The sequence below is a fragment of the Leucopleurus acutus genome (genome assembly GCF_964270905.1).
Source record: "Leucopleurus acutus genome assembly, chromosome: 20".
In the NCBI taxonomy this organism is placed as follows: Eukaryota; Metazoa; Chordata; class Mammalia; order Artiodactyla; family Delphinidae; genus Leucopleurus; species Leucopleurus acutus.
The window spans coordinates 52,571,449-52,593,669 of record NC_139162.1 but is presented as its reverse complement, the minus strand read 5'-3'; the positions used below and the strand labels follow the sequence as shown (position 1 = coordinate 52,593,669).

General features: G+C 56.8%; 2 protein-coding genes across 2 annotated transcripts; one reads left to right on the top strand and one right to left on the bottom strand.

Annotated features, from left to right (window-relative positions):
- Positions 1-166: 166 nt before the first annotated feature.
- On the bottom strand, positions 167-13,400 carry TBC1D17 (TBC1 domain family member 17). Its single transcript, XM_082862140.1, has 17 exons — positions 13,296-13,400; positions 12,755-12,853; positions 12,474-12,548; positions 7,873-7,996; positions 6,889-7,096; positions 6,292-6,403; positions 6,030-6,188; positions 5,535-5,663; positions 5,355-5,458; positions 4,742-4,836; positions 4,169-4,285; positions 3,974-4,074; positions 3,796-3,895; positions 1,896-1,993; positions 1,613-1,729; positions 981-1,067; positions 167-899 (listed from the first exon to the last, which is right to left on the bottom strand). Exons 1-17 carry the CDS (start codon positions 13,314-13,316, stop codon positions 681-683), a joined length of 1,965 nt encoding a protein of 654 aa, XP_082718266.1. The 5' UTR covers positions 13,317-13,400; the 3' UTR covers positions 167-680.
- Positions 13,401-14,434: 1,034 nt separating this feature from the next.
- On the top strand, positions 14,435-21,857 carry AKT1S1 (AKT1 substrate 1). Its single transcript, XM_082862650.1, has 5 exons — positions 14,435-14,539; positions 17,673-18,058; positions 19,149-19,226; positions 19,324-19,493; positions 20,907-21,857. The coding sequence occupies exons 2-5, from the start codon at positions 17,680-17,682 to the stop codon at positions 21,048-21,050; spliced, it is 771 nt and encodes a 256-aa protein (XP_082718776.1). The 5' UTR covers positions 14,435-14,539; positions 17,673-17,679; the 3' UTR covers positions 21,051-21,857.
- The last annotated feature ends 364 nt before the right edge of the window (positions 21,858-22,221 follow it).

Genomic DNA, 22,221 nt, shown 5'->3' with positions numbered 1-22,221 from the left:
CTGTCCTACTTCTTCCTGGGCCGCGGGCTCCGTTTGGGGGAGTAGGAGGTACAGGATGGACACTGCTTTGCGCCACCGGTAAACGTTAATCACAGTGCCCCACAACGGCTGTCACGACACAGTGGGAACCTTAAGCAAGTAACAAAAAGCCCAGCCGACACTGGGTTAAACACGAGTTTATTTTTCTCATAACAAGAAGCTGGTAAGTAGGGCCCCAGAGGGAGCAGCCCCGCAGGCCCTTCCATCTCGGTTATGTCCGGGATGTGCCCCTGCACCCCATCCTCACTCCTCCAAAAGCCCCAGACTCAAGCAGGTAAGGGAGCCCTGCCTCCACAAACCGCCACCACTCACCCGCAAGGGGCCTCGTCTTAGGCCTCATTGGCCGGGTCAGGGTCACAGTGGTCAGACATCGACTCTGCAGAGTGGTCAGAGGAGACCACGAGTCACCACCCCCTCTCGATCCAGAGCCAAGCCGGTGTGGTGGCCTCCCCGCTCCACCTACTCGAGGCCAACCAGATAGGAAAGTGTCAGTTTCAAGAAACCAGCTAAGAGAAGGGAGGCCTGGTGGAGAGCCCCGCCCCTCTTTGCGCCTCCCCTCCCCAGCCTCCGGGAGGGGCGGGGTCGTGGGGGGGAGCTGGGTAAAGTGTCTGGTGCTGAGCAGGCCGCCTCGCCCAGCACGGTTAAGAGTCCGCACATTCCTCCTCCTCCTCCTCCTCCTCCTCCTCCTCCGGCAGGATTTCCAGGCTGCTGTCAGGCTGCGGGACTGTGTCCGCGGGGGGCGGCGGAGCCGGTGGGGCGCGGGTGGGCGACAGCGGCAGTGGGGAGGCAGGTGGCGACGGGCTCTGGGGCTCTGCGGGGGGCGCCAGGCCTAGGATCTCCTGCACGTTGTGGGGCAGCTCCTGGCGGGTTGGCGGGTAGGGAGCGAGAAGTCAGAGGTTTGCTGGGGGTTGGGGGGCTATCGGGAGGGGTCAGGGACTCACCCGGCAGGCGGTCAGCTGCCGGTAGAGGGCCTCGGCCCGCGTCAGCACGTCCTCCACGCTCAGCTTCATGGTCAGCTCGTTGATGTGCTGCGGGCGGGGGTGGGTCAGGCCTGCCTGCCTGCAAGCACCCAGCCACCACCGCCCCAGCACCTACTCTGTGCCTCGTGCTGGGGTACAACTGAGGGAAGACAGACCGGGCTGGCCCTCTTGGGGCTCACAGTGGAGCTGGGGGATCAGGAGAGGTCATGTTCTCTCCGGCTGCTTGCCAGGTGCAGCATTCAGGGAAGGAAAAGGGCACCGAGCCCCACCGCCGCGGCCCCGCCCCACGTTAATGCACTGGGGCAGGGGCAGGTGGCCCACTCATGCATGGGCCACATGCTCTGTGAGGACACTGCAGGGAGCCAGGGATAACGGGGTAGGACACAGACAGACCCCGTCTCCTGGCTACCGTGCTCACAGCTTAGCCAATCATACTTTCCACAATCCTATTTTGAGTACCTACTACCGAAAGGTACTGTGGCACAGGGGCAGGGCCAGCCTCCACGGAGTTCACACCCAGGTGATGTGTCTTCTCCACACAGGTCAGGATGGGCAGGGGGAGGGAGGGGACTGCGAGGGAGCCGGGGTCTCACCTTGAGGATCTCATTGGACCCGAAGCCTGAAAGCATGAGGGTGTCCCGCTCCATGTCCAGGATGGCGCAGGCCACCAGCAGGTGCAGATTGGGGCCAGGGAGCCCCGTCCACAGCACCTAGCAGTGCCCAGGGGAGGGGTCACTGCAAAGCCTCTGCCTCAGGTCCCACCCAGGTCTGCCCCACGCCCTGCCCACCTCCCACCAACCTCCCTGCCCCATCCACTGGCAGTACAGCCAATCCATTTCTCCTTCTCGGCCCTCCCACCCCAACTGGCTGGCTCACCTCCCACAGCCGAAGGACATCCGGGAAGGGGAATTCCCTCTTGAACCAGATGAGCAGCCACCGGAAGCAGAAGCAGAGAGAGCCAGAGTCCTGGGAGTCTGGGGGAGGACAGCGGTGGGCGGGGCGGCTCTCAGCTGAGAGCAAGCTCAAAATCAACTCCAACCCGCTCTAATTCGCAGGGCGCCGGTGGCCGGACTGGACTCTAAGGAGTCACCCTGGCTGTAAGAACCCGCACGAGTCCACGCAAGAGGGACAGCTTCAGAGCGGGGACAGGGACGCCCAGCGCCAGCAGGAACCTTCCCATCCTGCCGTCCGGGCTCCAGATGAGGTGAGCTAGCCCCGTGGTCTCCGCTCTCATGTGGAAGGGAGGCAGTAAGACCAGTCCACTCAGGGAAAAAATCTATTCAACATCCAAAGCTGGGGGAGGTGTGAGGAAACTGGCCCTCGTGTACACTGCTAGCAAAAACGTAAGCTGGCAGAACTTTCTGGGAAAGCAGTGATGAAGACAAATGTTTCAAACCATGCAAAAATGTGTACTTCACTGGATACAATATCACTTCTTGGAATTTAACCTAAAGAAATAATCCACGAATATAGATTCATCACGGTGAAAAACTACAAATAACCTAAAAGTCCAGCAGGTCAGGTTAAATCTGTTTTTATACATCATTAAGATGGACAGAACACCAGGTAGTCGATAAGACTGATGATGTAGGGCTTCCCTGGTGGCTCAGTGGTTGGGAACCTGCCTGCCAATGCAGGGGACACGCCAGGGGACACGGGTTCGAGCCCTGGTTCAGAAAGATCCCACATGCCGCGGAACAACTAAGCCCGTGCGCCACAACTACTGAGCCTGCACTCTAGAGCCCACATGCCACAACTACTGAGCCTGCGTGCCACAACTACTGAAGCCCACGCACCTAGAGCCCGTGCTCTGCAACAAGAGAAGCCACCGCAATGAGAAGCCCGCGCACCACAATGAAGAGTAGCCCCCAGGGGCTTCCCTGGTGGCGCAGTGGTTGAGAATCTGCCTGCCAGTGCAGGGGACACAGGTTCGAGCCCTGGTCTGGGAAGATCCCACATGCCGCGGAGCAACTGTACCTGTGAGCCACAGCTACTGAGCCTGCGCGTCTGGAGCCTGGGCTCCGCAACAAGAGAGGCCGCGACAGTGAGAGGCTGCGCACCGCGATGAGCCGCCCCCACTTACCGCAACTACAGAAAGCTCTCGCACAGAAATGAAGACCCAACACAGCCAAAAAATAAATCAATTAATTTTTAAAAAACTGTTAAAAAAAAAAGAGTAGCCCCCATTCGCCACAACTAGAGAAAGCCCGCGCACAGCAATGACGACCCAACACAGCCAAAAATAAAAAAATAAATAAATTAGCTTATCATCATCTGCATTCAAAGAAATAGTACGAGCAACAGCAACTTTAACTTGCTTTTCTTTACGTGAATTCCCTGCATTTTTTATATTGAACAAGCAATGCAGTCAAATTTAAAAGCCGAAATGCAGCAGTCCCCGCCCCAGCAGCCCAGAGAACCAGTTTCCAATCCAGGCTCAGGGGTGACTGGAGATGAGAGCTGGTTGGAGATGAGGAGTGTGAGGAGCTGCGCCCAGGTCCTTCGTCTGAAAAGCCTGACAGCACACGAAGGAGCCACCTCAGCAGGCAGCGGGGGCGTGTTTGGCAGGGGTAGGGGGCCCACGTCTGCATTCGTTGAGGTTTTGCTCCAAACCACAGTCCTGCTTTTACATATCAATTCTGGGTTCTGTGGGGATGTTTCTCTTGCTTGCACCACGTCCAAACATCCTGGACATTGTCTGTGGCCACTCCCAGAGACTCTGCAGCAAGGTGTGTGGGCCCACCATCATCCCCTGCCTACCCGCCGAGACACGTACCCAGGAAGTCGCAGAGCGGAGGGTCCAGCACCCTCAAGAGGAGCAGGAGTTGCCCGAGTTGCCGCTTCATCGTCTCCTGACTCTCCTCAAAGTTCCCATGCTGTGGGAGGGAGGGCCACGTGAGGAGCCAGACCCCAGCTTTTGAGGGGGCCTGTCTCCCAGCCCTGCCGAGCCTCACCACGAGCTCCATGAAGCCACAGAAACACCAGAAGGCATCCACCTCGTTCTGAGTGACGTAGAGGATCGGGGAGAGAAGGTCACTCATGCCCTGGACGTAGCCTGGGGGGACATGGGGTCAGGGCCCAGCCGAGGCCTGCAGCGCGCTCCCCCTGCAAGGCCAGCCCCCAGCAGCTGCCCCCGGGCTGTGCCGCACCGAGGTCAAAGTGGTACATGCAGTAGGTAAGGAGGATGTCGTTCAGCAGGCCCAGCCCTGGGTTCTCGGGGCCCTCGTAGAACTTGTTGTTCCTATCGGTGCGGCTCACATCTCTCTCTGTGGGGACAGGGGGCAAAGCGCAAAGGCGTGAAAGGTGAGCCCTGTCCCTGCCGGCCGGCCGCCAGCACACCTAGGCAGGTGTGGGTCATCCAGAGACCATCTTGAACGCTCTCACGTGAGGTACTGTGCTTCACGCTCACCAGCTCGCCACACCCTCCCAGGAGCTGACAGTTACTAAACCATCAACAGATGGGGAGACTGCGGCCCAGGGAGGTAGGATCACTTGCCAAGATCTCACAGTGAGTAGGTGGTAGATTTGAACCCACGGAGCCTGGCTCCCCTCCCGTGTTCCCCCATCCCCGACCCCAGGGCCACTCACCCCTGCTCACCCCCGTCTCACTCCCCTCCATCCCTACAGATGGCCTTGCTCCTGCTCTTAGGGAGACAGGGGGCTCCCTCGGGCCCCTCCCGGCTGTTTCTGGTCTCACCATCCCACCCTTGCCCCCCACCAACCAATGAGGCTGCGGTATCCGTGCAGCAGTGAGTTCCTCCGCTCCTGCTCCGGGCTCACAGATTTCCACTGCAGCTTCATTCGGAAATACTCGTCCCTGAGGGGAGCGGAGGAGTGAGATGTAGGGCCACCCCCCGCCGCCTCATCCTACAGGGCTCAGCCTAGCTCACTGTCCCTGTGCTTCCCCTTCCCCACATCTCTCATGACACACAACACCCTTGGGGGGTTTTTTTGTTGTTGTTCAAAGTCTGTCACCCCCATTGGACAGAGAGCAGCAGGGGCAGGACCGGGACACACGGCAGAGGCACAAGATATACCAGGAACGACGAGAGGTGGCCCCATGGGGTTAGGAAGCCCGCTGCAAAGCGGTGACCACTGAAACGGCACGGCGCCAGAATGAAAACGGCATCGGGGATGGGCTCTGGGCCCTACAGGGGCAGGGCCTGGCCCACTGCCTCTGTCCCCGCTGTGCTCAGGTCGACGGCCCGTCTGTGCACGCGTAGCGCGCCGGTGCCGGGCCGCCACTGGGATATGCTGTTGATCAAAAACCTCCAGTCGACTCAGGAGGCCAGAGGCTGCAGCACAGCAGGGCAGGAGCCACGGCGTCTCACTCACGTTTTCTTGCGCATGTGGGCCTTGTGCTCCTCGGCTGAGCCCTCCCAGCTCAGGTACCCGAGGAGGAACTTCCAGGCCTCGCGTCGCAGGCTGGGGCTCAGACCCTGGAGGGCAGAGGGCAGCTCAGACGGGCCTCCCCTTGGCTGCCCGCCGACCCTGCCCACCCACTCGGCTCCTCACCCCTGAGAAGATGCGGGCTTTCAGCTCAGGGACCTGCTGCAGGCGGCCCTCGGGGCCCATGCGGCGGGCCCACTCCTCCTCCGTGACCGGAGGCGCCCGCTCCACAGCCGGCCTCGGCCCTAGCTCCACCTGGGGGACACAGGACGAGTGAGCCCAGGGCCTCGGCCCAACAGCGTTCCCCAGCCCACCGTGGGCCACTCCGAGTCAGCTCAGAGCCCTTCTAAGTTGCACGGACGGACAGAACGTTTGGGGCAGGAAGCATCTCCTTGGCTGAGTCAGTGAAAAAGTCACCCCCCAAGTCAGGAAAGCCCCCCCCAGTAATAGTAGGCACCAGGTGCACAGGCTACAAGCACCTTCCAGCAAGTCACTCATGAAACCCGATGAGGGCGGTGCTATTATCATCCCCATCTCACTGGGGAAACAGAGGCCCAGGGAAATGCAGTCCCATGCCCACGGTGACCGCCAAAGAGCAGCAGCGTCCACCCTGATACTCACACAGGAAATGACCTCAAACCCGGGCTCGGGTTCGTCATCGGGGGCTGGAGGCAGGTCAGGGGAGGCCCCCTCCTGGTGCGGCTGCAGGGCTCCGCGGAAGAAGTTGGTCACACGGGAGAAGCTGCTGAAGGTGGTGGAGTAGGGGTCCTGGAAGAAGCGCTGGGGACAGGGCCGAGGGGCGGTCACCGTCCACCCTCCCTGCCTGGCCTTCACGGCCCGCCCTTCCCTGCCCACACCGGCCAGCCTGGCGCTGGGGACTCACAGACACCACGTTGGAGCTGTCCTGGTCAAACAGCTGGAGGTGGTGGAAGGAGTTGGAGAGGGCCGAGGAGTCATGGGGGAAGACCAGGTAGAGGCGGGAGTCCTGCGGGGAGCTGCGGGCAGGGCATCTGGGTGACACACAGGCAGGGTGCCCACTTTTTCCTTTTTTTCTCAGTGTCCCGACTGCCCATGGGGAATCCCTCATCTCAGGCCTGAGACCCCAGCTGGAGCCCAGGGATGGCACAGGCCCCAGGGCTGGTCAACGAGGGCCTTCCACCTCCCTGGCCAGGGTGACTGACTCAGGGATAGGCCAACGAGAAGCAGCCCCAAGATGCTGCTGGAATGTGGGAAAGAGGTGCTTTCTACCCACCGGGGCCCCCAAAGAATGACAGCAAACTCAGAAAGAAAAAGAGCAACTCTTTCTGCACTCTGGGACCCGGGTCCCGCCTGATGTCAAACTGCCCTTTGATGTTGCAGTTACACGCGCCACTCAAGTCTCTTTTTCCTGCCTTTAAATCAGTCTGGGTTGTATTACTTTCACAGCCCTGAGGGAGTCAGGCTGCATCCCTGGAGGGGTGGGGCCTGGGACAAGGCTCACCTGGCCAACAGCAGGTAACGGCTGAGGACACGGAGCAGGGCGCGGGTACCCCCGCGGTGGAAGTGCAGGGCGGGCAGGGAGCCTCCGGCCTGCGTGACCAGAACCAGGTATGCCCAGCTGAGGCCCGGCTTGGAACGGCGGATGGACTTGAGCTCCCCCAGACTCACGGAGAAGGCCCAGGAGCCCCGGGGGGAGCTGGGCTCTGCACCTAGGGGGACAGCAGCGTTGGGACCAGGTGGGGGTCGGGAGGCGAGGGCGTGTGGAGCCAGAGGCGGCTCAGGCATCTCCTGAGAGCCCACTGCGAGCCAACCCCAGGCCCTCTGGGAAAGGAACCCAGTAAAACTGGAGGGGAGCCTGGGGGATGCGTGCCTGCCCCCAAATCTCCCCAGGCTCCCCACGTCTGCCCCCCCCCAACCCTGCCTGTCTCACCTCCAACCCTCTCTTCACTCTAGACCCCTCTCAAGCCACAGCAAAAAGGCTGTGGTTTCCTAAACACACCCAGTGCCCCACACCTCTGGCCTTACCCCCGCTGCTCTCTCTGCGGGGAGAGAAAACTCTCAAGCATCCTTCAGAGCTAGGCTGTGGCACCACCCGTTCCTGGAAGACTCCTCTGCCCCCTACGGGGTTAGATACCTCCTCTGGTGCCCCCAGCACCCTGTGCGACTCCAGGATGGCTCGAATTACCCTGTCACCCTGCAACCGTCACCGCCACAGCCTGGAAAATTCCATGGGCAGGACTTACGTGGAGGTGCCCACAGCCAATCAGGGAGCCCGGCCTGATGAGCAAGGCTGCAAACCTCAGAGACGCTGGCCACGCTGGACCTGGGCTGGGGACCGCCCTGCACCCCCCACCCACTCACCTGGGACTGGAGGCCACTGTGGGTGGCCATCTTGACTGTGGGTAGCACAGCCCATGGAGCCATGACCACTGAGGGTAAGTCGTGTCTCCGCCTGCCCCCACCCAGGGGCAACAGTTTAGTCTACCTCTCATGGGCTCTGAGTGGCGGTGCCGTGGCCGCACGGTGCTGATGACGGCCCAGTCGGGTTCATAGCCGGGGTCAAAGGTTGGTTCCTCCTCAGAGGTGCAGGAGTCTCCCCCACTGGTGTCCTTGGGGGAAGACAGGAAAAGAGACTTTGGGACTGTGGATTCAGAGTTTCCAGATCTGAGTCTCGAGGCCACCCTGGGAGGTAGCCCCATTGAACAAAGAGGGAAACTGAGGCACAAAGAGGGCACAGCACTTGCTCTCAGGGTCGGTCACCCAATGCGGCCAGGGAATGGGCCAGGATTTGAAGCCAAGTCTCACGGTGGCTCTAACCAAAGCACCCCCACATAAAAAGCAGACAGCTAGGCAGGGGTTGGGGTGCTTTGCAGTCAGACTGCCAGAGGTCGCTGTGCTTAAAATAAGTAGGTAGGAGTTACTAGAGTAACTCAAATCAGGACCACAATCAGATACGACTTCACACCCACTAGAATGGCTAGAATATAAAAAGACAGGCAATAGCAAGTGTTGGTGAGAATGTGGAGAAACTGGAACCTCTTACACTGCTGGTAGGATGGTAAGATGGTGCAGCCACTGTAGAAAACAGTCTGGCAGGTCCTCAAAAGGTTAAACGTGGAATTACCATATGACCCAGCAATTCCGCTCCTAGGTATACACCCCAGAGAAATAAACATGAACACCCACACAAAGACCTACACATGAACGTTCACAGCAGCATATTCGTGACTGCCAAGAAGTGGAAACAACCCACTGTCCATCGAACTGATGAATTAACAAAATGGGTAGATCCATACGATAGAATTTTATTCAGCAATAAAAAGGAAGGACGTTCCGATAGATGCTACAATATGGATGAACCTTGAAAGCAACCTAAATAAAAGAAGCCAGTCACAAAGAACCACATAGAGTATGATTCCATTTATATGAAATACGCAGAAAAGGCAAATTTATAGAGACAGAAAGCAGGTTAGTGGTTGCCAGGAGCTGGAGGAGGGGAGTACAGGTACAGGGTTTCTTTCGGGGATGATGAAATGTTCCGGAATTACACAGTGGTGATGGTTGCAAACGTGTGTGAATACTAAAAACCACTGAATTATGCACTTTGACAATTTTAAGTTTTCATAAAGCTTGAATTTTTTTGAGTCTGATGGTAAGTGAATTCTATCTGAATAAAAGAAAAAAATAGGTGGCTCGTATTTTGTTATGAAAATAACATGAAGTGCCCAGCATAGGGCCAGCTGGTGGCTGCTTTTATTGACATGAGCTCAGGGGCCTGTTGGGCAGATTCAGGGAAACCATGCAGAGCAGGGCCATGCTGAGGGTCAGAGTGCAGTAAAAGCCATGCTGGCCATGAGCCGTGGAGGAGGGCAGGGAGGGGACAAAATGTGTGAGGATTGCAGCAACTGGGAGAGAATTCACAGCTCGTGTGTCTTCTTCCTCTATGGGAAAGGCTAGAAAGGTAAAACATTTCCCAGGCTCCCCTGAAGTTGCGTTCCAGGCACAAGAGCCTACCAATCAGATGCACTCAGATCTACAAAGTGGAAATTGGATAAGGGCAACTTCCTGCCACTCTGGCTGGTGTTTGGCTGACAAGGAAAAAGGAGGAGTCTCATCTCTGTCTTCATCTTCCTGCACACAGAGCGGTAACTGGGGCAGCAGTGGGGCCGATTAGCAGCTCTGATGGTAGTATTCTCGAACTTGACAACTCCAATGACAGTCCCATTCCCTACAGCCCTGCCCTCACTGGATCGCAGCTCCCCTGGCAGGTCAGTTCTGCAGTGTCAGTCCTATTCCTCTAGCTTCTGTAAAACTTCTGTAAGCCTCCACGTCTTTGCATTTAACCCCTTGCTGCTTAAAGTAACTGGAGTGTTTTGTGACTCTTGCAGTAAAACCCTGCATGATTAGAAGGACTCAGACTGTGGGTCTACCCAACAGCCATTTCTGCTGGATATTCCAGACTGACAAGCCACTCCCACAACAGAAGCTGAAATATCCCAATATCCACTTTCCCAGCCTTCCCTGCATTTCTGAATGGCCTAGGGACCCAACTCTGGCCAGTGGAAGCTGAGGGTACATCCGCGGGGAGTTTGAAGAAGGGAATTCCTGATAAAAAGGCACCTACAGGAGTGAACACCCTATTCAGGTTAGCCTCTATGTGCTGTTAAGGGAGGACATGGTGTTTGGAACTGTGGCAGCCAACCAGGGCCATGAAAAGAAGACCAAGGAATGGCAAGGACACCTGTCCACAAGCTGCCAAACCAGCCCCTGGCAAAGCCGTCTGTGCCCTCTCTGTTTTGTGACATGAAGAATTTGATAATTTTGCCAGTGTTTACACAAAATAATGATAATTAGTGTGTTGTCTGTCAAATGTTTGCAGCTCTCCACCCCTCGGGCATACAGTAGGATTACAGCTCATTAAACTCTACTGGCTGAGTGGAGACATGCAACTCGTTCTGGCCAAACGGCTGGGATATATCACTTCCAAGATGGACTGTTTAACTGCCAGGGAAAAACTTCTAGAGATCTCTTTCCCTCTGCCACAAGGAATGAGACCTTTAAGATGCTGGCTGCTCTAGCAGCATGCTTCCTTGAGTAATCATGATGAGCAGAGCTCTTTTGCCAACCTGAGATACACATGTAGAGTCAACAAAAACAGTTAAAAAGGCTGGAGCTCCAGCAGCCCTTCTGGACCAGAAGGCAGCCTTAAGGACAGATGCCACATGTTGAGGATTACAGAGCAAAGTTGGAAAAAAGCTGTGTCATTGATAACATATGAACCTATACTGCTGACTTCTGGGCTTTGTAAAAAAAGAGAAATGAGCTGTTATCTTGTTTAGGTCGCTGGTATTCCTGTTTCTATTACATACAACCAAATGCAACTCCTAACTGATGCAAAGCTTTCTGGAAAACCTCTTGTTTTTACTGATAAAAAGGACAGATATGATTGGTACCCTGCTGGCCCCTTTTTCCTGCCTTAAAAGGCAGATGCAATGGCTGCAGCTGAAGTGGTCATTTAAACACCACTAGAGCAAGCACAGTAGGTTCTCAGCAATCCAAGCCTTGATGTCACTAACCAAGGACAGCAGCCTCATACCTTTTGGAGTCTTGTGAGGTGAAAGAAACAAACTTGTTTGCTCACTGTGTTGTCAGCTCAGTTTTGTGTTCCTTGGAGCTGAATGTATCCTGAATTTATATGTGTCCTTCCCATTGATGCCTGTCTCAGTGGGTTTCTGTTATTTGAAAATAAGAGCGCCAAGGAGGACAGCAATATTCTCAAGAAAGGCACTCAGACTGCCTGTGAGGTTGGTGAAAATGCAAAATCCTGGTTGCTGCTACTTCAACTTCCATAGGGGAGGCTCTGGAATCTCCGTTTGAAACCCCATGGCCCCAGCTGAGGCTTCATCCTCTCTTCCTGGCCCGTCACACTGGCCTCCTCCCCGACCTCCCAGCCCCCAATCTCCCTCCATTTGGTCCTTCCATCCATCTCCCACATGATCCCACAGATGGGGCTTTCCATACCCATACCTTTCCCCTCCCAAGGCTAACCTTGGCCCCCAGGACAGGGTCCAAGCTTCTCAGCCTGGCATTTCAGGCCCAACCATCTTTCCAGCAAAACCCTCTACAGAGATATCCCACGTTCCATTCTGCCCTGAAACACCCTTCTTCCTCCTGTCCCTGAAATATATTGTTTTTTGGGGTTTTTTTTGGCCGTGCTGTGTGGCATGTGGGATCTTAGTTCCCCAACCAGGGATTGAACCCATGCCCCATGCAGTAGAAGCACAGAGTCTTAACCACTAGACCACCAGAGAAGTCCCCGCTGAAATATATTCTTGCCTGCTTCTCATCTCTAGAGTCCTAGCCCAAATGTCTGCTCCCCAGAAGGAGACGTGCTCTGGAGTCAGTATGTCTGGGTTCAAATCCAAGTTCCAGTACTTCCTAGCTTTTCTGACCTCAGGAGAGGATGAGAGGATGAGGTTTCCTCTCATCGTGCCTCAATTTCTCAAAAACAGAATGAGGGGTGAGGGAGGACTTAGGCAGTGTCTGGGTTGGATTCATCTCTGGGTCCCAGCACCATCCAGCACAAGGGCCTGACAAGGAGACATCTGGAAATGAGAAGGGTGAGGTCTTGTACCCGGGGAAGGAAGGAATCCTGGCGAAGTGGATGAGTAGCCTCTGTCAGGTCTTGTTCCCTCTCTGGACACGATGGCAAGACTGCCCAAGAAAAAAATGCCACACTCCGTCAAGTCCTTATGGGCTGAGAGCCCGTGGAACCTGAATCCACAGGCTGAGTTGTCCTCTTGCACCCTGGCAGAGCTCTCCCAAGAAGCAAAGGGGGTGAGGAGGCAGGCAGCTACCCCCATGGCCACAAATCTCATAGTGTCTACTTTCTTTCCATGAATGGGCATCTTCAGCCCCATTTCACAGAGGAGACAAAAGTGAGTGATAGAGCGAACTTAGGTCCCAACCAGGACCACACATGCTCCTAGGGTAGGTCTGGAATTGTATTCAAGTCCTTCAAATGCTTTCCACTGCCCCGACCTAGAAAAAAAGTAAGTGGAGAAAGGGGAAGCAAAGGTAGCCTACCTTCTTGGAGAAGAAGATTTGGGTGGAATCTCCAGCCTCCTCTACAGGAGCCCAGTGCAGGAGGACGTCATTGTCCTGAGGGAAAAAAGGAGTGGTTGGGAGTGCTTCCCTCCAAACTCCCCAAACCATATTTCCAAACTTCCTCCCAGTTCTGGACCCTCAGCCTTAGAAAGCCACCTCTCCTTCTTAACCTCCCGTTGCTGACCTCCACACTATACTCCTACAGACGCCGCCTCCCTCCCGCTCTAGGCCTGCCCGAGCCCTGCTCTCTCCCGGCCTACCTTCTCCACAACACGGATGACGCCGGCGATGAGGGAGTCCGGGTCTTGGTGCTTCTTGGCACTGGTGTGCAGGTACACGCCTCCTTTCTCAAATACCACCTAGGAACGGGAACCATTGAAGGGCGGGGCCCAAGCGTGGGAAGACACTCAGGGGGCGGGGCTCAAAAGAGAGCCAATGGGAGCAGACCCGGGGGAAGAGCTATTCACCTTGGGGGCGGGGCCCAGGGTACTTTTACCTAGAGGATGGGGCCCGGAGTGAAGCCTGTATAGCGCCAGGCTTCTCTGGCACTCCGGAGGATGGAGAGGGGAGAAAGGGGGAGTGCATTCCAAACTGGGTGAGCCGCAGGGGGCGGGGCTAAACGATATGGGTCTCCCTAGGGCAGTGGAAGGAAGGGTGACAGCGTGTTTATTAAGGGAATGGTGTGCTTGTTAAGGAGGTGCTGGGCTCCCAGAGTCCCTGCAAGTCCTGAGAAAGAAGCAGACCACCGGAGGGCGGCGTTTCGCATAGACGGAAGCGAAAGAACGCGTCTTCAGTGCTTACCCTGTAACCGGCGCCCTCCATAGCCGCGGCCGAGACCTCACTGCCCCGGCTCCCTCCTTTTCCGGGTCAGCGTGCTGTCACATCCGGATAGGAGACTCCCCTCAAGCCCAGACAGTGGTGGCGTCCCCATCTGTTCTAGAATAGGAATGGGTGTAACCATTTTTCAGAATGGGGTGGTTAAACTTGAACCACGAGGTATCAAGTCACGTCACAGACGCTAAAGGTGGAGCGGCCAGTGCGCAGGCGCAGCAAAACAGCCCTAACGTAGAAGTAAACAAGGGGGCGGGTCCAAGAGCTCCACCCCCTCGCTCAAACTGGCTTGGAAAGGCCTACTCCTTTCTCCATATTGTGTACTGGCATCGAAGCCAAAGAGATGCCATTTTGCTCGAGGGCACGGGCAAGGCCGGTCAGCTGCGGCCATGTTAATGCGGGGCAGTCCCATCTCTCTGCGGGGCGCGAAAGCAAGGTCCTAGAAGAGAGAAACGGTTAAAGAAAAAGGTGAGAGGAGCTGTACGTCACACGAGGCCCCGAAGGACTCGGGTTAACGGGATGAAGCCGTCAGTATCCCCGGGGACGAAGCGGTCCCAGACGAATTCCTGAGTCACCGTCGAGAGAAAGCGTTCTGAGCCGCCATATTGAAGCTGGGCAAACCGAAGCAAGAAAGGATGCCATGTTGGATCTTTGCCAGCCTTGGTGCTGAGGGGGCTAGGTTGGAGAGAGAGCCCATATATACATTATGGGCAAATGATGCCAGGCTGGTTGCCATGTCATTAACGGGCCCTGCTTTCCACCAGTTCTGTGGAAGAGGTTATTATGGGGGAGGGACGTTAGGTCGCTTGCATTAGTATACTGTGGTCCTGAGTGTGCGTGTGCATTTTCCCCATATTTCTTGGGGAAATGTTTCCGAGCAAGCTGAAGCTTTTTTTTCACCATCTTTCTTATGGGCACCCTGCCGTCGCCATTGCTCCACTGTGATCCGGCGAAGCCCCCGTGGCCGCCATGTTGGTCTCGGGCAGCCGAGATAAGGGAGGCGGAGTGTGCAGAGTGGAGGCGGGCCAACCATGCGGAAGTGACGTAAGGCACCGCCATGTCTTTTGAGGGCGGCGACGGTGCCGGGCCGGCCATGCTGGCTACGGGCACGTGAGTGGAGGCGGCGTTGTGAACCGCGGTGTGGGGAGAATTTGGCCGTCCGGAGGAGAGGGGTGCTGGGAGGGCGAGCCGCTCGCGGGAGGAGTATAGCCAGCGTAGGTCAGAGGGCAGAAATCGCCCAGTGACCCTACGCTGAGCGCTGGAAAGGTGTCGCCCGCGGGAACCGTCGTGTCTGACCCGAGGCAACGCTTAGACAGCCTTATCCTCCGGTCTCTAGACCCACTAGGATCTTTACTTTGGCCGTGGACCATGTCCACAGGGTCGGGGGGTTACTCGGTGGGGCTTCGGGGCGCCCCTCACCCGTCCAAAGGCGGGACTTCCGGTCCTGGCCCCCACCTGGGCGGGCTTTCCTGTTTTCTTCCTAGAGAAGTGGGTCTTTCCCTGGACCCCCTGGCGAAATGGGGATTCTGAGCGGTAGAGAAAGACCCCGGACATTCACCTGCCCCCGGCCACTGGGTGCATCCTCGAGTTCCTCCCACCTTGGGGCGGGGGAGGGGTTTACTTCCAGTTTGACAGGTGGTGGGAGGGGACTTCGCTAGCATCCCTCATTCCTTGGGGGGCTTTTCCTCTTTCCTCATCTCTTCCTGGAGTCACTTTCCTCACTTCGTCTCCTCACCTCATCCTAAAAGGTCAATCACCTTATCTGTCCCTTCCTCCTCCTGTGGAGGACAGGTCTTACCTCCCTCTCTCCCTAATCTTAAACACCTCCATTTGGGGGGAGGGAGGATCTTCCATCTCTAAGCTCCTTGGAAGATACAGAACTTCCTCCGGAAGCTGAAGGAGTGGGAGACTCTCCTGTGGGGTACTTGGCTTGGCTACTCTCCTGTTGGTCCTGGCAACTCTCCTGTTGGGTAACCGACGCCAGAGAGCTCCCAAGCCTTGGCAGAGAGAGCTGCGTGAGTCACCCTTCTCCTCTTTGAGGTGTGTGGGACCCTCATGACCCACTCACTCCCACTTCACTCTTTTCAGCTATTCTAAGCTATAGGAGTTTGATCTACTCTTAGAGATGTTGTCTAAGAAAGGAGTTGAATCTTGGTGTCCCAAGGGAGTGAGAGCCCCCTGGCCTAGCACTACAAGGCTTTGTGACATTGGACCAGTCATTTCCCTGCCCTGAGCCTCAGTTTCCTCCATCAGATGGGGCTGACCCAAGGAGTGGCTGTGAGACCCTGTGCAGCTCCCAGTTCTGTTGGCTTTTGGAGTCAGGCAGACAGCAGTCTCACCCACTTCTGCCCTTTCTAGCTGTGTGCCTTCTGGTCAGTGCCTTAAGCTCTCTGAGCCTCACTTTTCCCATCTGGACTAGGAGATCATAAATCTTTCCCCATAAGGTAGGCAGGATGGCATTTGGGATTAAGAGCAGGTTGCCAGATCCAGGTCCCAGCTGTCCATCTCTCTAGCTAAATGACCCCGGGCAAGATACTGAATCTCCCCAGGCCTCCATTTGCAACTGTAAAGTGGGGTGATCATAGCTCCTCCCTCACAGGGGTGGTGGGAGGGTGGAATGAGATTGTTGATGACACCCTCAGGTCCCTGCCTAGCCTGTGGGAGGTGTGGTATAAACCTGCTTCAGGGTCTGTCAGGACTGGTACTGGTTGTGCCTCACTGCAAGGGCTTTGTACTTGGTGAGCTTCAACTGTCTCATATGTAAGGTAACAGCTCCCACCTTTGTGGGTCAGGTAGGAGGGGAGATGACAGGTGCAGAGCCCCTGCACAGAGTAGGTGCTTAGGAAACACTGGCTTCTATGATCTTGAGTCACAAAGGGCCTGCGAATCGAAATCAAACTTCTGTGACCCTAGAGGGCTAGATCACAGCCCTGCTTGAATCCCTGCAGTGACGGGGAGCTTGCTGCCTCTCTGCGGAGGCTCCTCAGCGGCCCAGCAGGCCCAGCTCAACCACTGGTTTACAGGGAGAAGACAGGCACAGAGAAGGCCATTCAGTGGTGCAAGGTCACACAGCAGTCAGGGCAGGAAGCCAGGCCCCTTGTCCCTTGTTCCTTTCACCTTGTAAGGAGATGCATCCAAGCAGATTGTCTGCTTAGGGCTGACCTGTCCTGGGGCCACAGATCACTGACCTCGGGTTGCTCATATTCTGATGGAGGAGGCAGCCAGAGGTACAGCTGTCACAAGCTCGTGTGACATGAGCTATAGTGGAGGTAGCCCAGGGCATTGTGGGTCTAGGGAAGGCATCTGATCCCTACTGCAGGTCAGGGAAGACTTCCAGAGGACCTGCCGGAACAGTCTTGTAGGAAGTGCGAGAGCTTTGTGGGCAGAGGACAGCTGGCACCCCATTTTCTGCTCGACCCCCGCTCTCTGAGACCTACCATGTGCTGGGCAAGGCTGGTGTCTCAGATGAATCTGACGCCCACACTGGCTGGGGAAATGGATGTGGATCCAGGCAGTGCTCCCCAGAGGGATATGTGCTAGAACGGGGGTCACGCAGACATTGTGGGAGCTCACAGGTGGGGAGGGGCCAACCTGAGCTCCGGGTGAGTGCAGGAGTGACAAGTACATGGAGGACAAGTGGTCCAGGTAGAGGGGGTCCACCTTGACTGAAGGAGCGTGTAAGGATATGAGGCCGGGGGCAGGCCCTCCAGCGCCGGGCTAAGGGGCTGTGACCTTGTCCTGGGGATGCGGGGGAGGAGCAGAGGCAGCTGCAGGGGTAGAAGGACCCCCTGGGGGGCTGTGTGCCAGCTGGACTGGAGGCTGGGGCAATGGTCCAGGGCAGCACCGTCCATCAGAAATATGATCTGAGCCACCTGTATAATTTCAAATCTTGTATGAGCCACATTAAAAAAGTGGAAAGAAAACAGATGAAATTCACTTTCACCCTATATTTTATTTAGTCAGCATAAATAAATGTGATCATTTCAACATTTAATCAACTTCAGATTGCTCATGAGATATCTTACATCCTACCTTTTTGTGCTAAGTCTTGCAAACCCCGTGTGGATTTCACACTCGTGGCACCTCTCACTTTGGATCAGTTACAGCTCACGTGCTCTCTAGTCACGTGTAGCTGATGGCTTCCATGTTGGACAGGGCAGGGCCAAGAGGAGAGAGCTGGGCTGCGGGGATGAGGGATGGGGCTGGGGGGAAGATGCGGAGCTCAGCTGGGATCAGGTGGAGAGGAGAGGTGGGGGTGGAGTCCAGGGACTGGTGGACACACGGGGCTGGGTGTGGACGGCGAAGTCAGCGAAGCCTCAGCCCACTGTGTCGTGCTCTGCCCCGCAGGGCGCGGATGGCGTCGGGGCGCCCCGAGGAGCTGTGGGAGGCCGTGGTGGGGGCTGCCGAGCGCTTCCGGGCCCGGACGGGCACGGAGCTGGTGCTGCTGACGGCTGCGCCCCCCCCGCCCCCCCGTCCGGGCCCCTGCGCCTATGCAGCCCACGGTCGAGGGGCCCTGGCCGAGGCTGCCCGCCGCTGCCTCCACGACATCGCCCTGGCCCACCGGGCAGCCGCCACCGCCCGGCCCCCCATGCCCCCACCAGCACCGCAGCCGCCCAGCCCTGCACGGAGCCCACCTCGGCCTACCCTGAACAGGGAGGAAGATGAGGAGGATGAGGACGAGCCAACGGAGACAGAGACCTCTGGGGAGCGGCTGGGTGTCAGCGATAATGGAGGTGAGAAGGGCAGGGCCCGGGGGGGTTCCTGGTAAGTTGCCTCCTCAGTGGGTTTTTCTGGAGGGGTACAGCTGGCCTGTCTCTGAGCCCTAATGTTCATGTAAGCTGCAGGCTTGCCTGTGACTCACTCTGTGACCTTGGGCAAGTCATTTCTCTTCTCTGAGCTTCAGTTTCCTTCCATCGTGTCTGAGAGCCAGCTCTGTGCTGGGAGACGCTGGGCACAGAGAAAGCCAACTTGGGGTCTTTTCTCTAGGGACTCTGGGTCTGGCCAAGGAATTGGAGTCCTGACATGAAGCAGTGCCCTGTGGAGGCCATGGCGGGGGAGGGAGCCTCCTGAGCCAGGAGCATGAGTAGAACAGAATTGTTTCCAAATCTGGGGTGCCTAATGCCTGTGAGAGCAAAGACAGGAGTTAAAGAGGAGTCAGGGGTACAAGCAACAGCTGAAGAAGCAACTGGCTGCATTGGGGGAAACGTGGAGGTTGGATGCTTCCCAGAGACTGTGCCGTAACATTAGGGCTTTGAAGAGTGAGTAGTTCTCCGGCAGTGGGTGGGTGGGGGACTCAATAAGTAGTTACTCATTTGTTACTGTTACTACCAACGGCTGACTTCCTCACTGTTGCTGGAGAAACCCTCATAGGATTAAGGGCACAGACTCGAGCCAGGTGGCCTGGGTTCAAATCCTGGTGACACCACTTACTAGATTTGGGACTAAGCGCAAGTGAGTTAATCTCTCTGTGCCTCCAGGTCCCCGTTTGTCAAACAGGGATCATAATCATCTCATATTTCTCTCAGCCTGTATTTTGAGTCGGTTCATCCCAAACAGATCTTACAGATTTCATGTTCGTCCAGCCAGTTGCTTTCACCTGGGGATGTACCAGATAGAGAGAAACTGGATTTATTTCTGCCGAAGGCCAGTCAGATAACCAGGGGAAAGGTGTTCGTGGCAGAGGGAATAATTATTCCAGAAGCCCCGAGGCTTGCAAGGGCCTGGCCAGTGCGGGGAACGGAGAGGCGGTGGCAGTGGCCGGAGTCTAGAGCGCATGGAGTCCAGCGGGACTCAACTGGTCCGGGCCTCTAATGCCATCCACAGGACTCTTTGTGATGGATGAGGATACCACGCTCCAGGACCTGCCCCCCTTCTGCGAGTCAGACCCTGAGAGCACAGACGGTGAGTGTCACAGGCTGTCCCCATCCCTGGAGAGGGGGGTGGGGAGCTGGGAGGAAGGCAGCTGAAGACAGAGGCTGAAGTCCACCTTCTCTCCCAGATGGCAGCCTGAGCGAGGAGACCCCCGCTGGGCCCCCAGCCTACTCAGTGCCCCCAGCCTCAGCCCTGCCCACACAGCAGTACGCCAAGTCCCTGCCCGTGTCCGTGCCCGTCTGGGCCTTCAAGGAGAAGAGGACAGAAGCTCGGTCATCTGATGAGGAGAACGGGCCGGTGAGGGGCAAATGGGAGGTGGGGAGGAGGGTGTAAGGAAGGGCTCAGAGCTCTCTCCTCCAGGAAGCCCTCGGACGTGGATGCCACGTTTCTCAGGATTGATCCTCCCCTCCTACTCATAAGGCTGGCTCTTGGGCTAGAGCGCTGCAGTTTTAACTATCACAGCCTTGTAATGTGCCCCAGTGCCTTGTAGAGAAAGCAGCCTCTAATTTCCAGGAACAGTACCGTTTATAGAATACGTGGTCTGCGCAGGGCACAAGTATTTTAGTATCCCCTCCAGATTGGGAAACTGAGGCTCAGAGGGGTCAGATCACCTTCCACCCTCACCCCACATATTCCTGGCCCCTCCTGGAATTTGTGCCACCTCCCTTGTCCTCTGTTCCTCCCTCCCACACTGTCCTACACATGGAGTTCCTGGGCTGGCCTGCGTGGGTCCTTATCTCCCATCACTAAAGCTCCCTGAAGCAGAGGGGAAACCGAGGCACTGAGATTACACATGACTTCCTGAGACTCAGCCCGTAAGGGGCAGCGCTGGGATTGGAACCTAGCTTACTTCTGGAAAAGAGCTATGGACTTGCAGGGAGGAGGCCTTGCATCCCATGGTTCCCCCTCCCTATGACACCTTACAGTGTCCTCACTTACAGACTAGCAGGGTCCATCAGCTGCTGCTGTCCTTGTTTATCACTGGTGGAAACACAGTTAATTAACTGAACCTTTGAGGCCTGAGTGCTGGGTTGTGGGCTGGCCTCTGAGAGGGCCCGGGTCCAGCTTCTGTTCGTGGCCTCTCCCATTCCGCTGGGCGTTAGGCCCAGCTCAGGGTGACAGGGGCCTTAAGGGAGGTAGTGCTAGGGCTGGGGCTGCAGGCAGAATGACAGGACCCCTCCTCAGTGGAGACTGACAGTGAGAGGGCTCCTTTCTCTACAGCGCTGGTGACATGGTCGTTCACCCTTCTTTAGCAATCACTGTGCTGATTATCTCAGAGCCTGTTATCAGCCCCGTTTTTCCGAGGGGAGACTGAAACCTAAGGAGGTACAATCCCTGTTGACAGCTAGTGGGTGGCAGAAGCCTGATTAGAACCTGACTGAATCCCGAACCCAGATCCTTAGACGTGAGACCCTCTGGGTGCACACAGCCGTGATGGTCAGCAGACAGGCAGCACTTCCACTATGTGGAAGGACGGCGATGAGACAGGCCTTTGTGTGTGCACATAGGAGGCGGAGAATGGGGGGGAGGAGAGGGGCAGGAAGGCTCTTTGAGGAGGTGGTGTTTTGAGTTGGGTGGCAGAGCCCTAAATGGAGCAGGACAGGGTGAAGGGCCTTCCTGGCCGTAGGCATCGCAGGGGCAAAAGTGCTAGGAGAGGACCTGGAGCCCAGGGTGTAGGCTCTGACCCCGGCCGTATCGCCGTTCCCGCAGCCCTCCTCGCCGGACCTGGACCGTATCGCGGCGAGCATGCGCGCGCTGGTGTTGCGGGAGGCCGAGGACACTCAGGTCTTCGGGGACCTGCCGCGGCCACGGCTCAACACCAGCGACTTCCAGAAGCTGAAGCGGAAATACTGAGGTCCAGGGAGCTTCCCGGCCCGGCGTCCGCCCCACCCCCACACTACACCCCTGCCCCGCCCCCGGGGCCTGCCAATCCGAGTCAGATCCGGGACCGGCCTCCCGGGCCACCAGGATTGACCAGCCCCTGCCAACCCCCGCCGCCCTTCCAGCCCACGACCGCTCCCGCGCGGATGAGCGATGCCTGTGCAGTTTCCCGATTGGGTCTGTTTTCTCTCTGCCCAGCGACAGATTCTTTCTATTAAGGGATTGTCTCGCTCCCCGATCGGGACGTGGCTAGTTGGCCAACTTCGTCGTTTTCTGCCTAGCAACAAGGGCTTTGCTCGCACGGCATTGGCTCCATTCCTGAAAGAGCACAGTCAAGCTCCAGGATTGGGTAGTGGCCCTCGACTTCAGCACGGTGAACGGGCAGCTCCTTCACTTGATTGGCTCGAACACTGTAAAGGGCTTGACCAATCTCCCGAGAGAGCCATCACCCTTCCTGAGTTCCCCCGCCTGATTGGTTCCACTTCTGGGGGCGTGGCCAACCCTCTTCCTGTGCCCAGGATTGGCCTGTGGCCTTAAATTTACGTTCTTTACACTACTGGGGCTGGGGTCGTCTTTTGCCGAAGTCCTGACAATTGTCCCTCTGGCCCCCTCAGGGATGGCCCGATCCTGTTCCTGCGTCTGACACCCTCTCATTGGTTCCATCCCACAACAGCCTGCCAATCAAACCCGTCCTTGCATCCAGGACGTTACCAGCTCCCGCCCCTCTCCCCCCACCCCCACAGGTGCCTTAAAGGGCCCTCGTCCACCCAAGGTGGGGGGCAGGGGGCCTCACTCTCCGGCCCTGGTGTGGGGGAGAGAGTGGGGGGTCGGGATCGGGAGTTGGGAGGGGCGCTCTGAGATTAAAGAGTTTTACCTCTGACAAATGAGTCTGAGGTGTGTTGTGGGTATTCATTTAACATTTTCTGAAGCCAAATTAGCAGCGTCTCATTGCTTCTCAGTGCAACGCTGGGAATTGGACTCGTCCCCATTTTACGAACAAGAAAAGAGAGGTTCATGGGGTGGGAGGAAGGATTCCATTCCTTCCTCGTATGATCGTGGAGTCCCAATCTTCAGGGCTTTGAGTGTTGGGATCGGAATAGTTTAATGAATCAGTCTCCTGAGCCCACATAGTGCCCAGGAAAGC